The following is a 16,702-nucleotide window of genomic DNA, read 5'->3' on the forward strand; positions in this document are numbered from 1 at the left end:
CAAGTATAAAGGACGACTCACGAGGCATAGGGTTGCACCTCAAATAACGATAAGTGTAAGCAAGTAAAGAAGCATACGACAAAGATAAGAATACATGCACGAAGGGCAACAACAAGGTAAAGACGAACACATGCAAAAAGGTAAGTGCAAGAGCAAGCACGACAGCACAGGAAAGTAAAGTACGAAGAGTAAAGCCATGGCGCATAAAGCGCGGGGCAACAAGTAAATGCAAGAAAGTGCAAGAATGTAAAGGAGGACCAGGATTTGCATCCTGGAGAACAAAGCAGACATAAGCAAGTAAATGCCAGGGCGCAAAGCGCGGGGCAGCAGGAAAGTAAAGTACGAAAAAGCATGGTTTTAAAACTCGCCGAGTCAACTCGGTGACTCGGCTCGGCTCGGCCCTCCAACGAGTCAACTCGGCAAGCTAAACTCGTTTTGCGAAAACTCGGCATGACTCGGGCGAGTTTTGGGCACTTTTTTCTTTTTTCATTTTTCAAAGGCTATGGGCATTTTTTTCATATGTAAGTGTTCATTTTTCAAAGAACAAATAGCATAATAACAATAGGCTTACCAACTTAATATAAAATCACAAAATTAGTAAAAGTCAATCAAATTTCACATGTCCATCATTCATTCATTTTGGTAGCTCCAGGTAAGGAATCAAACCCAGTACCCCTCAATAAACATAGAGTGAATCCACTAATCCAGCTAACATAACTGATCCCTTATGCAACCATCTCTGAGACCTACACAATAGTTGGCAGCCAGCCTGTTCAAAACCAACAGCATAAAATGCCCACATTTATCATTAAAATACATATACATCACAGCATTCTCATTATCCAAAGCTCATATGCATTTATGTGCAGATATATAAGGCATGGTCCAATCAACTCTACATCAGAAACACACTTACAAATATCAAGATAAAGTTCAATGTTCCCAAAATTTTGCAAGGATTTTCTAAGGCACTGCAACACAACAGCTATGTCCATATATTCAGGATGTAAACCATGATTGAGCATGGCTATTAAAGTTCTTGAAGCTAGTAATTAAGTCATTCTTTATATATTGTCTTGAAAGACTTGCTCTTAATTTATATATTGTCTTTGTTTTAAAATCAAAAGTTAACAAAACCCGGTCTGAGTCACCAAGTTGACCCGTCGAGTGTCAATAAAGAACGAGTCGAGTTCCGATTCACGGGTTTTAAAACCTTGCGAAAAAGTAAAGAAGACAAGGATCGCGAAACCGCGTCCTTGAGTTAAAAGACATGGAATGTAAAGACAGAAATAAAAAGCCTAGGCACATATAGCACGGCGGCGACAGAAAGAAAAGTGTGAGAAAGTAAAGAGGACAAGGATCGCGAAATCGCGTCCTTGAGTTAAAAGACATACGTATATATATTATACGTATACATATATCATCCTCTTTTAGTTATCTTTTTTTATTTTAGCATTTATCAGTTCATTGTCCTTTCACGAAAAAATCCCCTACCTTAAGGGGTTGCGGGTACTCGTACGCATGCAACGTAGGCAAACAAGAGCTCGAGCCACGAAGGGCGAGCTGGATCCACTGTTCAACCTGGAGAGCTTAGAACATTAGTATATGTCGTGATATAAACGAGAAGCAACAACGCAGCAAGGTCTCCTGCCTGCAGAAGGCAGATGCAGGAACTCTGCACCCTGCAGACAAGGGTGTCAGAGGCAAGGGCCTCAGCCCTGCTTGGCAACAGCAGCAGAGGCAGGGAGCAGGAGCTCCCTGTCTGCCGACACAAAGAAAAGCAGGGGAGGGAGCAGAGGCTCCCCGCCACGCCTGCTGCAACAAGGCAGGGGGGAACACCCCCTGTCAGAACACGAGACAAGGGCGCAGCCCCCTGCTGGGAAAGAAACAGGCAGGGGCAAGAACAAGGCAAGGGAGCAAAGCCCCTTGCCGGAGAACAACAGGGGTGCAGGGGGCAAGCCCCTGCTCGAAAACAGGAACCCCCTACTAGCAAAACGCAGGAGGCAGGGGACAGAACCCCCTGCCGAGGAGCAACAAAGGGTGCAGGGGGGCTCCGCCCCCTGCAAAGGAAACAACTAAAGGCAGGGGAGCCTAGCCCCCTGCCGGCAAACAAAAGAAGGCAGGGGGGCGAAGCCCCCTGCCGAGAAGCAACACAAAGGCAGGGGGACCTCGCCCCCTACCGAGAAACAACAGGAGAGCAGGGGGGCTCCGCCCCCTGCCGGGACAACAACATAAGGCAGGGGGGCGAAGCTCCCTGCCGAAAAACAAGAGCAAAGACAGGGGGGCCTCGCCCCCTGCCGAGACAGAAAGAGGCAGGGGGTGGAGCCCCTTGCCGACATACTCCCAAAAAGGAAGGCAGGGGGATTAACCCCCTGCCGAGAAGAGGTGACGACAGGGGGCTCAGCCCCCCTGTCGATCAACCCCAAAAGGAAGGCAGGGGGTTAACCCCCTGCCAACAAGCAGTGACGACAGGGGGCTCAGCCTCCCTGTCGACCAACCCAACACAGAAAAGGAGGGGAGAGAAGAGGTTTATACCTCGAAAGACCGCAGCAACGGGGGAGTCGTCAGGCTGGAAGGAACGGGAGATCGTCGATCGAAAGGTCGGGGTCAACAGCGTCAGCCTCCAACGAATGGGAGCCGAGAAAGAGGGGAGAAGCTGAGAGGAGACAGTGGTGGCCGGCGACTATCGCTGTCGGCGCCCTGCCGCCACTGGACAGAGACAGAAGAAAAGGCTCCCGAGGGGGGGGGTCACTGATCACACAAACAACACAGGAAATGAGATTGTCGCTGCTCTCCAAACACAAAATCACGGCAGTTGCTTCCAGACACAGGAATCACGACAGAAAAAAAATCCCACAACTCAAGGGTTACAGCAAGAGATCACCTGAAGACACGCATCCACCGTGTCCCTTAGATCTGATGACAGATCTGGGTCATGACCTTAGTCAGACACCAGATCTGTTATCAGATCTTACGTAAAAAAAATGATTGTGCACACTTGGTTCCAACTTTTCTTTTCGTTGGAGTAGATCAATCACGATCGATCACGCTCCCGAGATCAATGGCTCTGATACCATATAGAAGTTTAGATGAGATGCACAGGAACCTAGGCAGAGAGAGAGAGAGAGACGGTTGTGAAATAAGATAACACGTTAAGTTTGATTAGGGCTAATCTCTATGTTAAATAGAGAGAGGCCAAAGAAAGAAATTACACATAAGTCCCTCATTAAACTTACATATCAAATAACCTCTAGTTTAGGAAAACTTAAACTTAAAACCTCTTAATCTCAACAAAAATCATTTTGTAATCATGTCCAAACTAAAGATATTGTTACTTGGTACAAAAGGATTGGTCATCCTAGTATTTCTAAGTTGTATCTTTTTCTTTTTTTAGAAAAATTTTGTAATTAAAAAGAATTTACATGCAATGATTGTATCCTTGGAAAGATGCATTATCTTCCTTATCCACATAGCAATTTTATTTCCAAGAGACCATTTGAATTAGTGCATTCGGATGTATGGGGACTGACACCCGTTATGTCTAAAGGAGGATATTCATATTATGTTGTTTTTATTGATGATTTTACTAGATACACATGGGTTTATTTTATTAAAAATAAATCTAATATTTTCTCTACCTTTAAAGAATTTCATATCCTTACTCAAAATCAATTTCAAAACAACAGTCATTTTTAGATCTGATTCCGAAGGTGAATACATGTCAAATGTTCAAAGCTATCTTAAACAAAATGGCATTATTCGTCAAAGATCTTATCCTAAAACTCCTCAACAAAATGGTCTTGCCGAAAGAAAACATAGGCATCTTATTAAAACAACAAAAACTCTTCTTGTCTCTAAAAATGTTGTAAAGAACTTTTGGGCTGAAGTTGCTATTTCCGCAATTTATCTTATAAATCAGATGCCTTCCTCATCCTTAAAAAATGTTTCTTCTTTTGAAAAGTTGTTCAAAATGTCTCCATATTTTAAAAGATTAAGAATTTTTTGTTGTAAATGCTTTGTTCTTTTTCAAGGACAAGATAAACTTTCACCAAAAGCACTTCAATACGCTTTTATTGGCTATGGTGAAAATCAAAGGGGGTATAGGTATTATGACATTAAAAATAACAAACTTTATGTTTCAAGAATTGTGACCTTTCTTGAAGAACAAAATGAATTTGAATTTCAAAAATCTAAGGAAGAAATTGACTATTCTTTTCTCTTTTACTTATTGCCTAGAAATAAGTCTAAAGATTTTAATGATACTATTTCTGATAATATTTGTGATGACAATTCTCATCAAAATGATGCTTTATTACATCAAAAAGATGATTCTCACAATAAGAATCCCAATGATATGCATGTGTATACGAGAGGGCAATGAACATCAAAATGCTTTCGATATATACTCTCAAGACATTTCTTTGGAAGATCAAATTGAAGAATCCCTACCTAGGCGATCTTCTAAGAATAGTAGACCTCCTCAAAAATTTATGTCATATGATTTTTTTTCTCCAAATTAAAGAACTTGTCTCATGATGATCCATTCCTATCATGAGCCCTCCAATTTTAAATAAGCTAAGTAACATCCACATTGGATTGATGCTATGAGACTTGAATTAGAAGCACTCAACAAAGCTAACACTTGAACAATTGTAGGTCTTCCTTTAGGAAAAAAGGCTATTAGATGTAGATGGGTTTAAAAAGTCAAAACCAAGAGTGATGGGACATTAGAAAGATACAAAGCTAGGTTAGTTGATAAAGGGTATGCACAAGAATATAAAATTGATTATGAAGAAAACTTTGCCCCAGTTGATAAGATGACTAGTGTAAAAACCTTAATAGCCTTAGTATCTATTAAACAATGGCCTATTTATCAATTAGATGTTAAAAATATTTTTTTAAATGGGAACCTTTGTAAAGAAGTCTATATGATCCACCGGGTCTTGAGATTGAAAAAGGAAAAATTCTTAAACTAAATAAAGTTCTTTATAGTCTTAAACAAACTCCAAAAGCTTGGTATGATCGCTTTAGTAGAGTTGTTCTTGATAATGGTTTTACCTCTTATTATACTGACACTGCTCTATTTGTTAAGCATGCAGGTGATTATATAACAATTTTATTGTTATATGTTGATGACATGATCATCACTGGGAATGATAAAAAGGACATTGAGCTTATTAAAAATATTCTTAAAAATAATTTTGATATGTCGAACCTTGGATTTCTAAGGTATTTTTTAGGAATCAAAGTTGCATATTCTCCTCAAAGATATGTTTTGTCTCAAATGAAGCTTGGATCAGATATTATTGCTAAGTTTGGCTTAACTGACAGAAAGAAAATGGAGACTCCAAAAGTAATCAACGCTAAGATGAGAGTCAATGATGGAACTCCTTTAAAAGATCTCACTCCTTATCGTCAACTGATTGGATCACTAACATATTTGTCTATTACCAGGTCAGATATTGCTCATGTTGTTCACAGTGGAAGTCAATTTCAAAATGCTCCTACTACCATTCACATGGTTGCCATCATGAGAATTATCAGATATTTGAAGTAAACCATCACCAAAGGGTTATTCTTATTTTCTTCTTCATCTCTTAGTTTAATTGCTTATACTGACTCTGATTGGGGTGGTAACTCCAATGATCGTATTTTTACAACAGGTTACTGTATTTTTCTTGGAGAATCATTAATTTCTTAGAAATATAAGAAACAACAAAATGTGTCTATCTTCCACGGAGGCTGAGTATAGGGCGATGGCCACTACTATCACTGAACTTGTCTGGTTGAGAAGTATGCTCAAAGATATGGGCATCAATATCTCTACTCCTTCGAAGTTGTATTGCGACAATAAGAGTGCTATCTACATTGCTAGCAACCACACCTTTCATGAACAAACAAAGCATATAGAGATGGACTACCACTATATTTGATATGAATTTTTATGGGGGACTATTCAACTACCTTATGTTACTTCAAAGTATCAGCTAGTGGACTTCTTCACCAAAGCCTTATAATCGCCTTGTTTCTACTTTCTCCTCAGCAAACTCTCAGTGATCTCACCATGTGTTTGAGGGGGGGTGTTAAATTATATAGATGTGATATATATATATATATATATATATATATAGAGAGAGAGAGAGAGACATATACACATATATATTTCTATGTGTCTATTTATATATATATATATATATATGTATATATATTTTGTAATACCCACTAGGGGTAAAGTGATCTTTTCACTTGTTAATACGCATATCCATTAGGGATATGCTTTTTTGTCTTTCTATTTGTCTTTTGTATTTCTTTTTTATTCTTTCTTTTTTCCTTTTTAATATGGGGTCCACTATAGAGTTGTTGGATCCCTCCAACGGTCATAAATATGATCGTTGGAGGCGCTCCCAATGACTCTATGGGAGTCCCCTTTTGCTTCCTTTATGTGTATAAATAAGGGGCCTTCCCCCACTTCCATGTAAGCTTGTTTAAGCTCTTCTCAATAAAGAGATTATTTATTTTTTTAGAGCTCTCTCTCTCATATTGTGTGTTTGTCAAATTGCCACTTTGTGGCCTATTGTATTTTTTCCCATTAGTGGCCTTTTGCTTGTATGCTTGTGCATCTCTTAGTCACTTAGTAACATTGCCTCGTTTCATTAGTGTTTCATTACACTTACAACATTGGTTAGGGTTGTGCCTAACAGCTAATTGGAGGAGGTCCAACTAGCCATTAGGCTAGTCCCTATCCCTCTTGTATATATAAGTTTGTGTGCGTCTGCCAGTGAAAGATGAGAGAGGATGGATGTATACTGAGTGCGTGTGCATGATATAATTCTAGTATATTTTTTGTGTTTATTTCACATCAATAAAATATTTAATTTTCTATATCTTGTTTCATCTCTTGTATTTGCATGGCTTATTATATCTAGTCAAATGTATTTTTATAACACATTTAGATGTCATCTATGTTGTTATTTTTAAGTTTCTTGTGTCTCGGATTCCGTGTCATTTCATGACAAACCTAATGTCAGATCTCAAGCTCATGCCTGATTACGACTTAAGACAATTTTGTACAACATGAATAGGAATGGAGAGAGAGAGCCAATGAACAATTTGGGAAAACATTTTCAAATATAGTTTTAGTGGTTCCTAATGGATCATACTACATATTCAGGGATAAAATTCCAATCAAATTGTTTACATAGGTGACGTTATTGTATGTGCAATGATGCACGGCAATACAAAATTGGAAGGGTACTTATACATATGATGTCAGGGTTTACAAGCACTTAAATGCTAAAACCAAATTGGCATTACTAGCCAAGAAGGGGCATTCACTTATCAAATAAAAGACATCCAGACTTGTTTCTAGAGATCCAAATGCATGGATGTCAAACTAAGAATTAGATATGGGAAATAAGTCATAAATTAAACATAAAGGCAAATCTACTATCAGAAAGTTCCTTATAAAGGCACCTCATTAGAGGAAATTTTATGCTATGTTTAGGTGAAAAAGAAAAAAGATGCAGTTGTGTACTGAAACAGAGTAAAGAGCAATAAGATAAGGTAGGAGCAAATTTTAAGATGTAGCATAAAGGTCCATGCTACATCTGACTTACTGCATCACAAAAGATACTGAGACATATTAAAGTAGATCGGGTTCAATCATATGGACAGCCCAAGAATGCACCATAACTATTGCATTGTCTTCTATATTCAGTGAATGATCCAAGGACCCAGGAATCCCACAAATATATCATCAATCTTGTGGAAAGAGTGAAAACAATGACCACATGAACCACAAACAAGTAAACAGTATCTAAATATTTCTTTGAATAACTATGTATGATGCTTGTGCAGAAAAAATAATTATTCCTTTATTAAGAAAAGAGTTTGCAAAAAAAAGCGAGAAGGTTGAGACCAATCCTAGTACACCCCTTCCTATCACCATGGAGTATGGGACTGCAATGGGTATGGCCCTCTTTTATCTTTTGTTAAGGACATGCACTTCAATAGCTAAAATCTCATTTCAACAACAGCAGGTAAATTATAATAATTGTTTTTTAATCATGATGGTGCCGTGTATAAGATCAAGATTCAAGAATAATGAATCAAGCTTGTTCTAATTCCTATCTAAAATGGATTAACAAAATAAACTGTATAAATTAGTTGAACTTTAAAGAAAATTCATACATTCAGGGACATCAGTTCTTGTAGGCACAGCTATTTGCAGCAAAACAACTTTATCACGCCATTTGGGATTTTCTTCAAGAAATTTTTCAAATGCCAAAATCTTTTGAGGAATTCCTTTAATCATGTCAAGGCGATCGACACCTAACATCACCTGTCCAACAGAAGCATGAAATTCTATGTAAAAGTAAAATTTTAAAAAAGATAGTTCCAAATAAACTTGAGTCTATGTCAAATAACATGTCCTGAAAGAAGAAAGTACGACAAATGCCATAATAAGAAATAAAATTAAAACTACAGAAGAAGCAAAATGGCATTCTTCTGTTACCTGTATATTTTGATAGGCAATCTTGGGCTAGTCTAAACCCTTAAAGAAAATAGCAATTCTCTATTAAATATTGCAGCATTTAGTACATTGAATGACAAGAAGGAATTAGGACATATTCCATGAGAAAAACCAAACATGATAGATATTAAGAGAAACGAGAAGGTAGGAGGATGATGGATGATTAGAGAGAAAAAATAAGAGGAGATCATTAAGCAGCTCTTCATCATTTGCCTCGAAATTGTCTGTATTACTTGTTATTGTTTGTTGCTGTTATCATGTTCTAGCAATCTACATCCAGGTTTGTTTGATATTATAGTACTTCCAGTACTTATATGTATTTTTTGATTGGATTTTATGATTTTTTTCCTATGTCACAGGGACTCGGCTAGCAGGGTGCCGCACCTGCGTCGACGCGACTCGACGCGGGTGCGGCCAACCCGACCCTGGGTGCGTTGACCGCACCCAAGGTCATTTTGGTCAAATTTTTTAGTTTTTTTGTTTTTTTTTTTTATTTTGCCCTATGAAATGGAAAACAGATGGTCCATTTTTTTTGGTTTTTTTTTTTTAATTTGCCCTATGAAATGGGCTGCAGAATTTTAAAAAAAATCTGGTGGGTGGGTGGGTGGGGGGGGGGGGGGGGGGGGGAGCTGCTGACACGACCCGCCAACCCGCCTCTTAGGCGGGTTCGGGTTGGGCTTAAGCCAACCCGTTTAATAAATGGGTTGACCCGCCTAACCCGTTTATTAAACAGGTCAGGTTCGGGTTGGAGGTATGCCAACCCGGCTGACCCGTTTAATAAACGGGTTAGGCGGGCGGGTCAACCCGCCAACCCGACCTGCGAACCTGAGAACCCGTTTACCCGACCCAACCCATTTATTAAATGGGTTGGCGGGTCGTGTCGGGTTACCCGTTTATTAAACGGGCCGGGTTCGTGTTTGCCACAACCGACCCGTTTAATAAACGGGTCGGGTTCGGGTTGAGGTATGTTGACCCGCCAATCCGACATGATTGCCAACCCTACCCCCGCCCGCTGACCGCGCAACGGGACCCGCACCGGGGGGAACCCCCGGACCCCCCTTATATATATATATTTATATTTTTTCCCCTGCCGCACCCCCACACCTGGGTTTTTTGGAAGTGCCGAATCCCCGCACCCGCACCCATGTGACAGTTTTTTTCTAATTTTTTGTTTTTTGTACTTCATTTTTTCTAATTTTCTGATTTTTTAAGTTTTTAATTATTTTGGTGACATGTCTTATGATACAATATGACAATCTGATACACATGTATCTTAAACACAGTACACATTTTGAAACAATTTTCACAACAATTGTATTTGATGCCCTTTTTGTCACTTCCTGTTATAATCATGTCATTAACATAGAGTAGGAGAATGGCAAGACCTAATGAGGATAATGTAATAAACATAGAAGTATTAGTAATAGCAAGATTAAAAACCAGCATCTATCATAGTATTACTGAATTTTTGGAATCAAGTTCAAGGTGTCTACCTAAGACCATAAAGTTCTTTCCATAAATGAAGAATATAGACATTGAAAGCTTTTAAACCCGGTGTTCATCTACAAGAAAGAAAACCAGATGCTTTCTTCCTCAACTTATAAGAGTTTAATAAATTCCTAAAAAATGTATAGAAAGAACCATAATTGATGTGACTCATTTCTTGTAGATCTGATGCCAGAAGAATCGTATATGAAGGAAAGATCAGCTTTATTATGCAAGAAAACTAAGATTAAAACAGCTATAGGTTTTCTTTTGATGTCCTCTGCTTCTGAAGGTGCTCTAGTACCATTTAATAGATAGAAGAGCGAAGGTAGGAAGAGGATGGGAAAGAGCACTAACAAAGAGAATGGAAAAGGGAATGAAGAAGCACTTTCGTTTGTCACTATTTCAACATGTTAGAATGTAAGTATATAATAAAGTAGTAATAACTAAATTATGAGGTACTCTTGAAGAGCGAAGGTAGCAAGAGGATGAGAGAGATCACTAACAAAGAGAAGAGAAGAGGAGAGAGAGAAACACTTTTCTTTTGTCACTATTTCAACATATTACAGTGTAAGCATATAACTAAATTATGAGTCACTCTCGAAGATTAGAGGACCATCTAACTTGCTAAAAGCATTCCATTTGAAATGACTAAACCGTCCTTCACTCAAAGCGCAACAGAGGTGATACCTTCACTATAAAATGTAAAAAATGTCTCAATCAGTCAACTTAAGCCAGTTAATTCATGTTCAACAAAGTCTTTGAAGTGTACTGTTGTTATCAAAGATACTCAGATCCTGTAACAAGAAGAAGATTGTCTACTGACGGCTATTCACAACATTAATTTCAAGCCCAAACTCACAGTTGCATTTGTCTTACAGGTTGAGTTTTCTGAGTTAGAGAAATCAATTTAGACATGGACGATGGGTTGGTTTTATGCTTAAATTCAGTCAAAATTTATGCCGAAGCAAATAACACCATGTTAGTCAAGCATCTTAGTTGACAGCACCATAGAGATTTCTGAAACAACATTGCACTGTTTGTTATAATTCCAAGAGATTAGAATTCACCTTTCTTCCAGCAAATCTTTCTTTTAGCTCCCTAATGTGCTGTTGGACCTTTGGAAGCTCGAGTGCTCGTATGAATCTGTCCGAGTCTATTCCAATAGGAAACTGGAGTTTCCAGAAAATTGACGCATAAAAGGGAAACGTATTTATCACGTTGCACAGAATGATCTTATATGCAACACACAGCACAACATAATGCCCAGAATTCAAAGAATGTGACCATTAAATAAGCAGACAATTGCGTAAAAGAAATTGATATATCAATAAAAGCATGGAAAACACTTGAACATGTAAAAAGAAATAATAAAATGGAAGTGAAAGAAATGCTGAACACGTTTATCCAACTTCAGTAATCAGCAATACCGCAGAAACTCGAGTTAGCTTCCCCTGGTCCTCTACACCTTCTGGCATTCCCTCAAGTCCAAGGATGCGGGTGCATGCACTAACAAAATGTCTTGCATAGTCATATGTGTGAAAACTGAAAACAGAAAATTTAAGTGATAAACGTATTCATCTACAAAATCAACAACACTGCTTCTTCACAATATAAACACAAGATACAGTAAAGATAAGAAAAACAAATCCTGTACTACCTATAGTTGCATCCAATATCCTCAATGATTTTCAGAAACATATGAAGCAAAATAAAGATGGTTGTTGCAACATGCAGGAGTAAATAGTCCTAACCAATATAACAAAGGTACTTCTACCAGGCCCCTGTATTGGTATCATACCTGTGCTGGTACTTGGTGCTCCGTAGTATGGGTCAACTAGGTTTCAAACTTAATCCATTTTATCCATCCTATGAGTCAATTAATGTGCAGAGAATGCTGGACATCAAAAGTGTGTACTATTGACTATATATTTGTTTAACATTATATGTTTGTCAACTATATACCTCTGACATGCTTTAGACATTTAGTTCATAATTGATAATCTATATCTTCATATGTAGGGCATTTTGTCAAATATAGCATAACTGTAACATATAAATGTATATCCATCTTTTTAAACATTTCAATATCATACCGCATACATGTTAAGGCTCATGTGGTATCTGGATTGTGTGAATGTGTTTCTATGACATATGCTGTTAGGTTTTATTCATTGTAACAGAGGTAAAGCTGTCATTCAAGTTATACAGAATACATAACAAAAATCACATATGTGAGAGTACTTTTGTACATTTAGGGTACGTTCGGCTGCTCCTTTCAAAACACATGATTCAAAATCACTTTCTAATTTGCTTGAGATTCAGAATCACATCAGGTCTCGTGATTTTGAATCTCAAGGAAATTAGAAAGTGACTCATTTGCAAAGGCAAATGGGATTCACTTTCTCAGAGCTTAACTTTTTATGTTTGGCTGCTTATACAAGTCAGATTCACTTTCTCGTTCAAATAAGAGTAAATCGGAATGATCCAACCGAACGTGCCCTTGCAGTATTTTAGAGTATATATACATCACGTCCAGTCCTAATCCATATGTTGGATGATTTCCTGCCCAAAACCTCTAGTCTCTCTTCCTCCTTTTCTTGTCTTCTACCCAGGGCACACGTTCCTAGGTAGGTTTGCACATGGCATGAGAGGATCGAGAGCCATAAGTACTGTTAGCAGCAGAAGGATTACACTAGTGGTGATTTGGTACAGCAAAGCTAGCAATGGCAAAGGCAATGAGGGAATGAGAGAGACGTTTGGACCATGGCCAACTTTTTGTTAGCATTTGTTCCATGATCTTGTAGCAAATTTATATTTTAACCAAGATGTCTGGTTTGGAGCCCAATAGGTTTCATCATTTCATGAAGAAAAGGCCTCGTAACTTTATGTTTATGAGTTTTCTTTGTCCCTTTAAATGGAAGGTGTCATTTTCTTGATAACACAGAAATTTGTGGCCATGTGTGATGTTATCACCTTTTTTAATACAAGGATTGTCTTCATGTCTTTGTATACCCAAACTTTGCCAGTGTTTTATATTTTATTTTGAAATAAAATCTATATAAGCGTGAAGATAATCAGCAGTTAAAAAACTGTTTTCTCCTATCAATAAAAGGTGGAACGTCACAGAGAAAATGTAAACAAAAATCATAAAGCAGCATAAACAGATTTTCTGAAATTTCAATAATAATATAAACTTAAAATGCAACCAATATTAGATTGAGCTAATCCAAGCAAAGGTTAAAACAAAAATAAATTGATAAATAATTCTTTTATGTAGGTATGTCTCACCCGACTAAATCTGCAGCAAGAACGGATCTCAATAGTTCTGAACGAGATGGCAATGTCCTGTGGATCTCAGATGAAGGAAAAGGGGTATGAAGGAACCAACCAACTTTCATCTTGTTGTTATACTCCTTCAGGCATTTAGGAAGAAACATGAGGTGATAATCATGGCACCACACAACATCTCCTTCTTGGTAATGTTCGTTTACGACTTTCGCAAACATTTGATTAGCCTGCTTATATGCATCAAACTGGGATTGGAAAGTGCGTGTGGTAGCAAGCTGATCCTCCTGAGGAAGCCCCAGGTAGTGAAAAAGAGGCCACAAAATGTTGTTGCAGTAACCATTATAATATTGGTGAACTATTTCCTCGTCAAGAAATACAGGTATACATCTCTGCATCCATCATGTCAAAATTGTTGAACATTCAGAAAATTTTGCTGTAGGCAGAAGAAAATTCCAAACAGTAAACCTCGTCGAATCAAAACAAGAGCCTAAAATCTACTCCAACTCCAATGCAGAAATCCACCTGAAATAGAAAAACTTGCGTTCCTAGTTACCTTTTCAGCTAAAGCTCTGGTGAGCGCTTTCTGACCATTTTCATCCGGTACATTGACACCAGCCCATCCGATCCACTTGGTTTCAAACTGCTTCACACCTGAGCATTGAAAAGAATGTACTTTCTGCAGTTTGTTACAGACCCAGCAACATCTTTACCAGGAACCAAGTTTTTCAACAGAAAAAAGGAAAAGAAAAAAACTACCTACTGCTACAATAACGGACATTAATGTTCCAAAAATACTAATAGAACTCGGGCAATTTCCACTCCAAATAATGAACCATCATCTGAAAAGACTTTGTTTCCCTTAAAAGTAATATCATGATTCAACGATTATTGAGCAAACAATGGGATATCTTCTCCAACACGTTTCCTGGTATATGATTTTCTTTAAATGGTAATAAAAAACAGGGGAAGAAAAGAAGGAAATGAAAGAGGAAACCATTTGAATCGTCGAGATATTTATCTTACCAAGAAGAGCACTGACCAGACCGCCAGCACTGATCTCCAACGACCATGAATCCTCCCCTTTTCTGATTGCAGAGACCGGAAGCCGGTTAGCCACCACCAACAATCTCTGCTTCGCGCGCCTTCCATCTTCGTTCCCACATTTTTCTCCACACGAGTTCGCGACTGCAGCTGCAACCGCTTCCAGCAGTTCCTCGTCGTAGGCGTTACTCCTGCTTATGCTTGCTTCATTCTCAAGGACACCATTCTCTCTGCGATCAAGATTCTCGTCCCCCGCGTTGTTTCCACTGTTAATTCTTCTCAATCCTCTTTCTCTCAACAGCCTCTCCAATCTAGTGGTAGGGATGCTAGGTTTGCGGTTGTATTTGCTCCCCGGCATACGCGTAAATTCTTTACAGAGCTTCAGCAAATGTCAATAGCAAACGACAATTCTGGCCTTCTGCTTCGCCAGAGAAATGAATGTGCTGCCTGCATTTACAACAGATTACAGGATTAGCAACCATCACAAGGAGATACAAACAGAGAAACAAATCATGGGTGCTTCGAAATATCCATATCTAGATTGTTCCATCTGTTTAAACCCGCAAATCTCCCGGAATTTTCACGCCAAATGCTTAATTTACACCAGTTTGCGCTTATTAAAAGAATAATGAATTCGAATTCTCATCATGGTATATGAATTCTAATGAACAAGAAAATCCGAAAGTAACTACCCAACGTCCTCGGCGACAAAAAAAAATGGCCCCCAGTACCCTGTAAAAAGAATGAAGAGTAACCACCGGAACACTGCACTGCACTACATATAAATGATAGAAATCTCATTGTTTCTTAAGATATCAGGAGTCTAAAGATTTAAAAGAAGCAGATGATATATTATAATGTGCAGTAAGAATCAATGGTAGTGATCCGCACGAAGTTTACAATCACAAAGAAACAGTTTAACATTTCATCACATCAACAGCAATGACAGCAGGTACTGTTAAGAGTAAAGACCGAAGGGAAAGGAAGGTGGGACGGTAGAAGTCACAAAACAAACTGCGTGCCTTTCTAACACCGAGTAATTGGAAAATCTAACTAAATGGAAACATGAGGTCGCTAGAAAAAGGAAAGAAAACAGGCCATGCTTCCGGTACTGACCAGAGTACCCCTCCCTACATGCAACAAACGGAAGGGTTACCCTTGGTTTTGTCACAATCGAGAAGATACAGTAAAAGCCATACTCCACGAGATTGTGCTTTCATTTGTCCTCTTAAAACCAAAAGTTGATGGACCACATGGTATTCAAGAAGAAACCGGAAAGGAGCCGGCATTCTTTTCTGAATATAACATGAATGTAAAGAAGGGAAGAAAAGTAATGTTTGGCTTATTTTTAGGGTTGAAAAATTGTTCCAATTTGCAGTTTGCACACACCGCCAACCAACTTGGATGCTAAGTGATCGCCTGAACCGTCAGCATCCCGTTTTGATAGTAAGGCCACTTGAGCCGATATTTTGCACTTTTGTGGTCAGATTCCAGAAGCCTCAGATAGAGAAAAGGATAAAGGAGGAAAAGGAAACCCAAAAGGACTAGATAGAAATAGAGATAATTCATACGGAATAAAAGATATGGACCCTTTGAAAGGCTCTCAAACCTTTCAGTGAGAGATACTGTTTGTCACCATGCAGATTCGTGTTCCACTGCTAAACCACAGGCATCAACCAAGCGAAGGGACAGCAGTGCAAAGCGTTTTGTTGCAGGAATTATTGACCACAGACAATGATTCATGATGCAATTTGCAAGAGAAATGCAAATTACAAGAACCTCCCTGTTCCTTGGATAAAATGGAACGGGGTACATCAGCTTGCATGTTAATTTCAAATATATATATATATATATATATATATATATATATATATATATATATATATATATATATATATGTGATAGTCCATAGCACGAATGTGCATATGGTACCAATGAGTTGAAACTCATGGGTGCAAGTTGTTTCGACTCAATATGACCCTGCCGATGTATTCAGCATAGTCAATTTGTTGAATCATGTTTTTTTCTGACAAAAATATGTGCACATACTGCAATTGATTCAAAAGTCAATTCCCAACAAACAGATTATGTAGATCCTATTTATAAGGTTAGATTCACTTAAAAGAGCACAAGCATTAAAACATTACTAGACATATGCATATCCCCATCAGAGATATATATAGTCACTAGAATATATTAAGGTTTTAAAATCAATCGTTCATAATCTTCATAAATATTCAATCCTCCAAAATTCATTTTTTACTAAACAAACTTTATTCCATAAATTTCCAACTAAATCAAATTTTAATTACTTTGAAAAAAATGTGATTTATACTCAATAGTGTTGTGCCT

At 38.1% G+C, this 16,702-nt stretch overlaps 1 protein-coding gene across 5 annotated transcripts in view; it reads right to left on the reverse strand.

The window, feature by feature from the left end:
* The window catches only part of LOC149843464 (alpha,alpha-trehalose-phosphate synthase [UDP-forming] 1-like), a 102,196-nt gene extending 86,839 nt beyond the window's left edge, over nt 1-15,357 (reverse strand). For 3 of the 5 annotated variants that reach the window (XR_016430874.1, XM_089999830.1, XM_089999833.1), the window contains exons 1-6: nt 14,333-15,322; nt 13,863-13,960; nt 13,310-13,698; nt 11,449-11,563; nt 11,089-11,190; nt 8,191-8,341 (exon numbers count right to left, since the gene is read on the reverse strand). Coding sequence is in view for 4 of the 5 variants with exons in the window: in XM_089999830.1 (XP_089855956.1) it covers nt 8,191-8,341; nt 11,089-11,190; nt 11,449-11,563; nt 13,310-13,698; nt 13,863-13,960; nt 14,333-14,708 (1,231 nt within the window). In the remaining variant the exon portion in view is untranslated. Of the gene's footprint in view, nt 1-8,190; nt 8,342-11,088; nt 11,191-11,448; nt 11,564-13,309; nt 13,699-13,862; nt 13,961-14,332 lie in introns of all 5 variants that reach the window. The other 2 variants (XM_089999832.1, XM_089999831.1) reach the window with 2 other exon arrangements.
* Nucleotides 15,358-16,702: the final 1,345 nt, after the last annotated feature.

This window comes from Nuphar pumila, chromosome 3 (genome assembly GCF_984573655.1).
Source record: "Nuphar pumila chromosome 3, dmNupPumi1.hap1.1, whole genome shotgun sequence".
Lineage (NCBI taxonomy): Eukaryota > Viridiplantae > Streptophyta > Magnoliopsida > Nymphaeales > Nymphaeaceae > Nuphar > Nuphar pumila.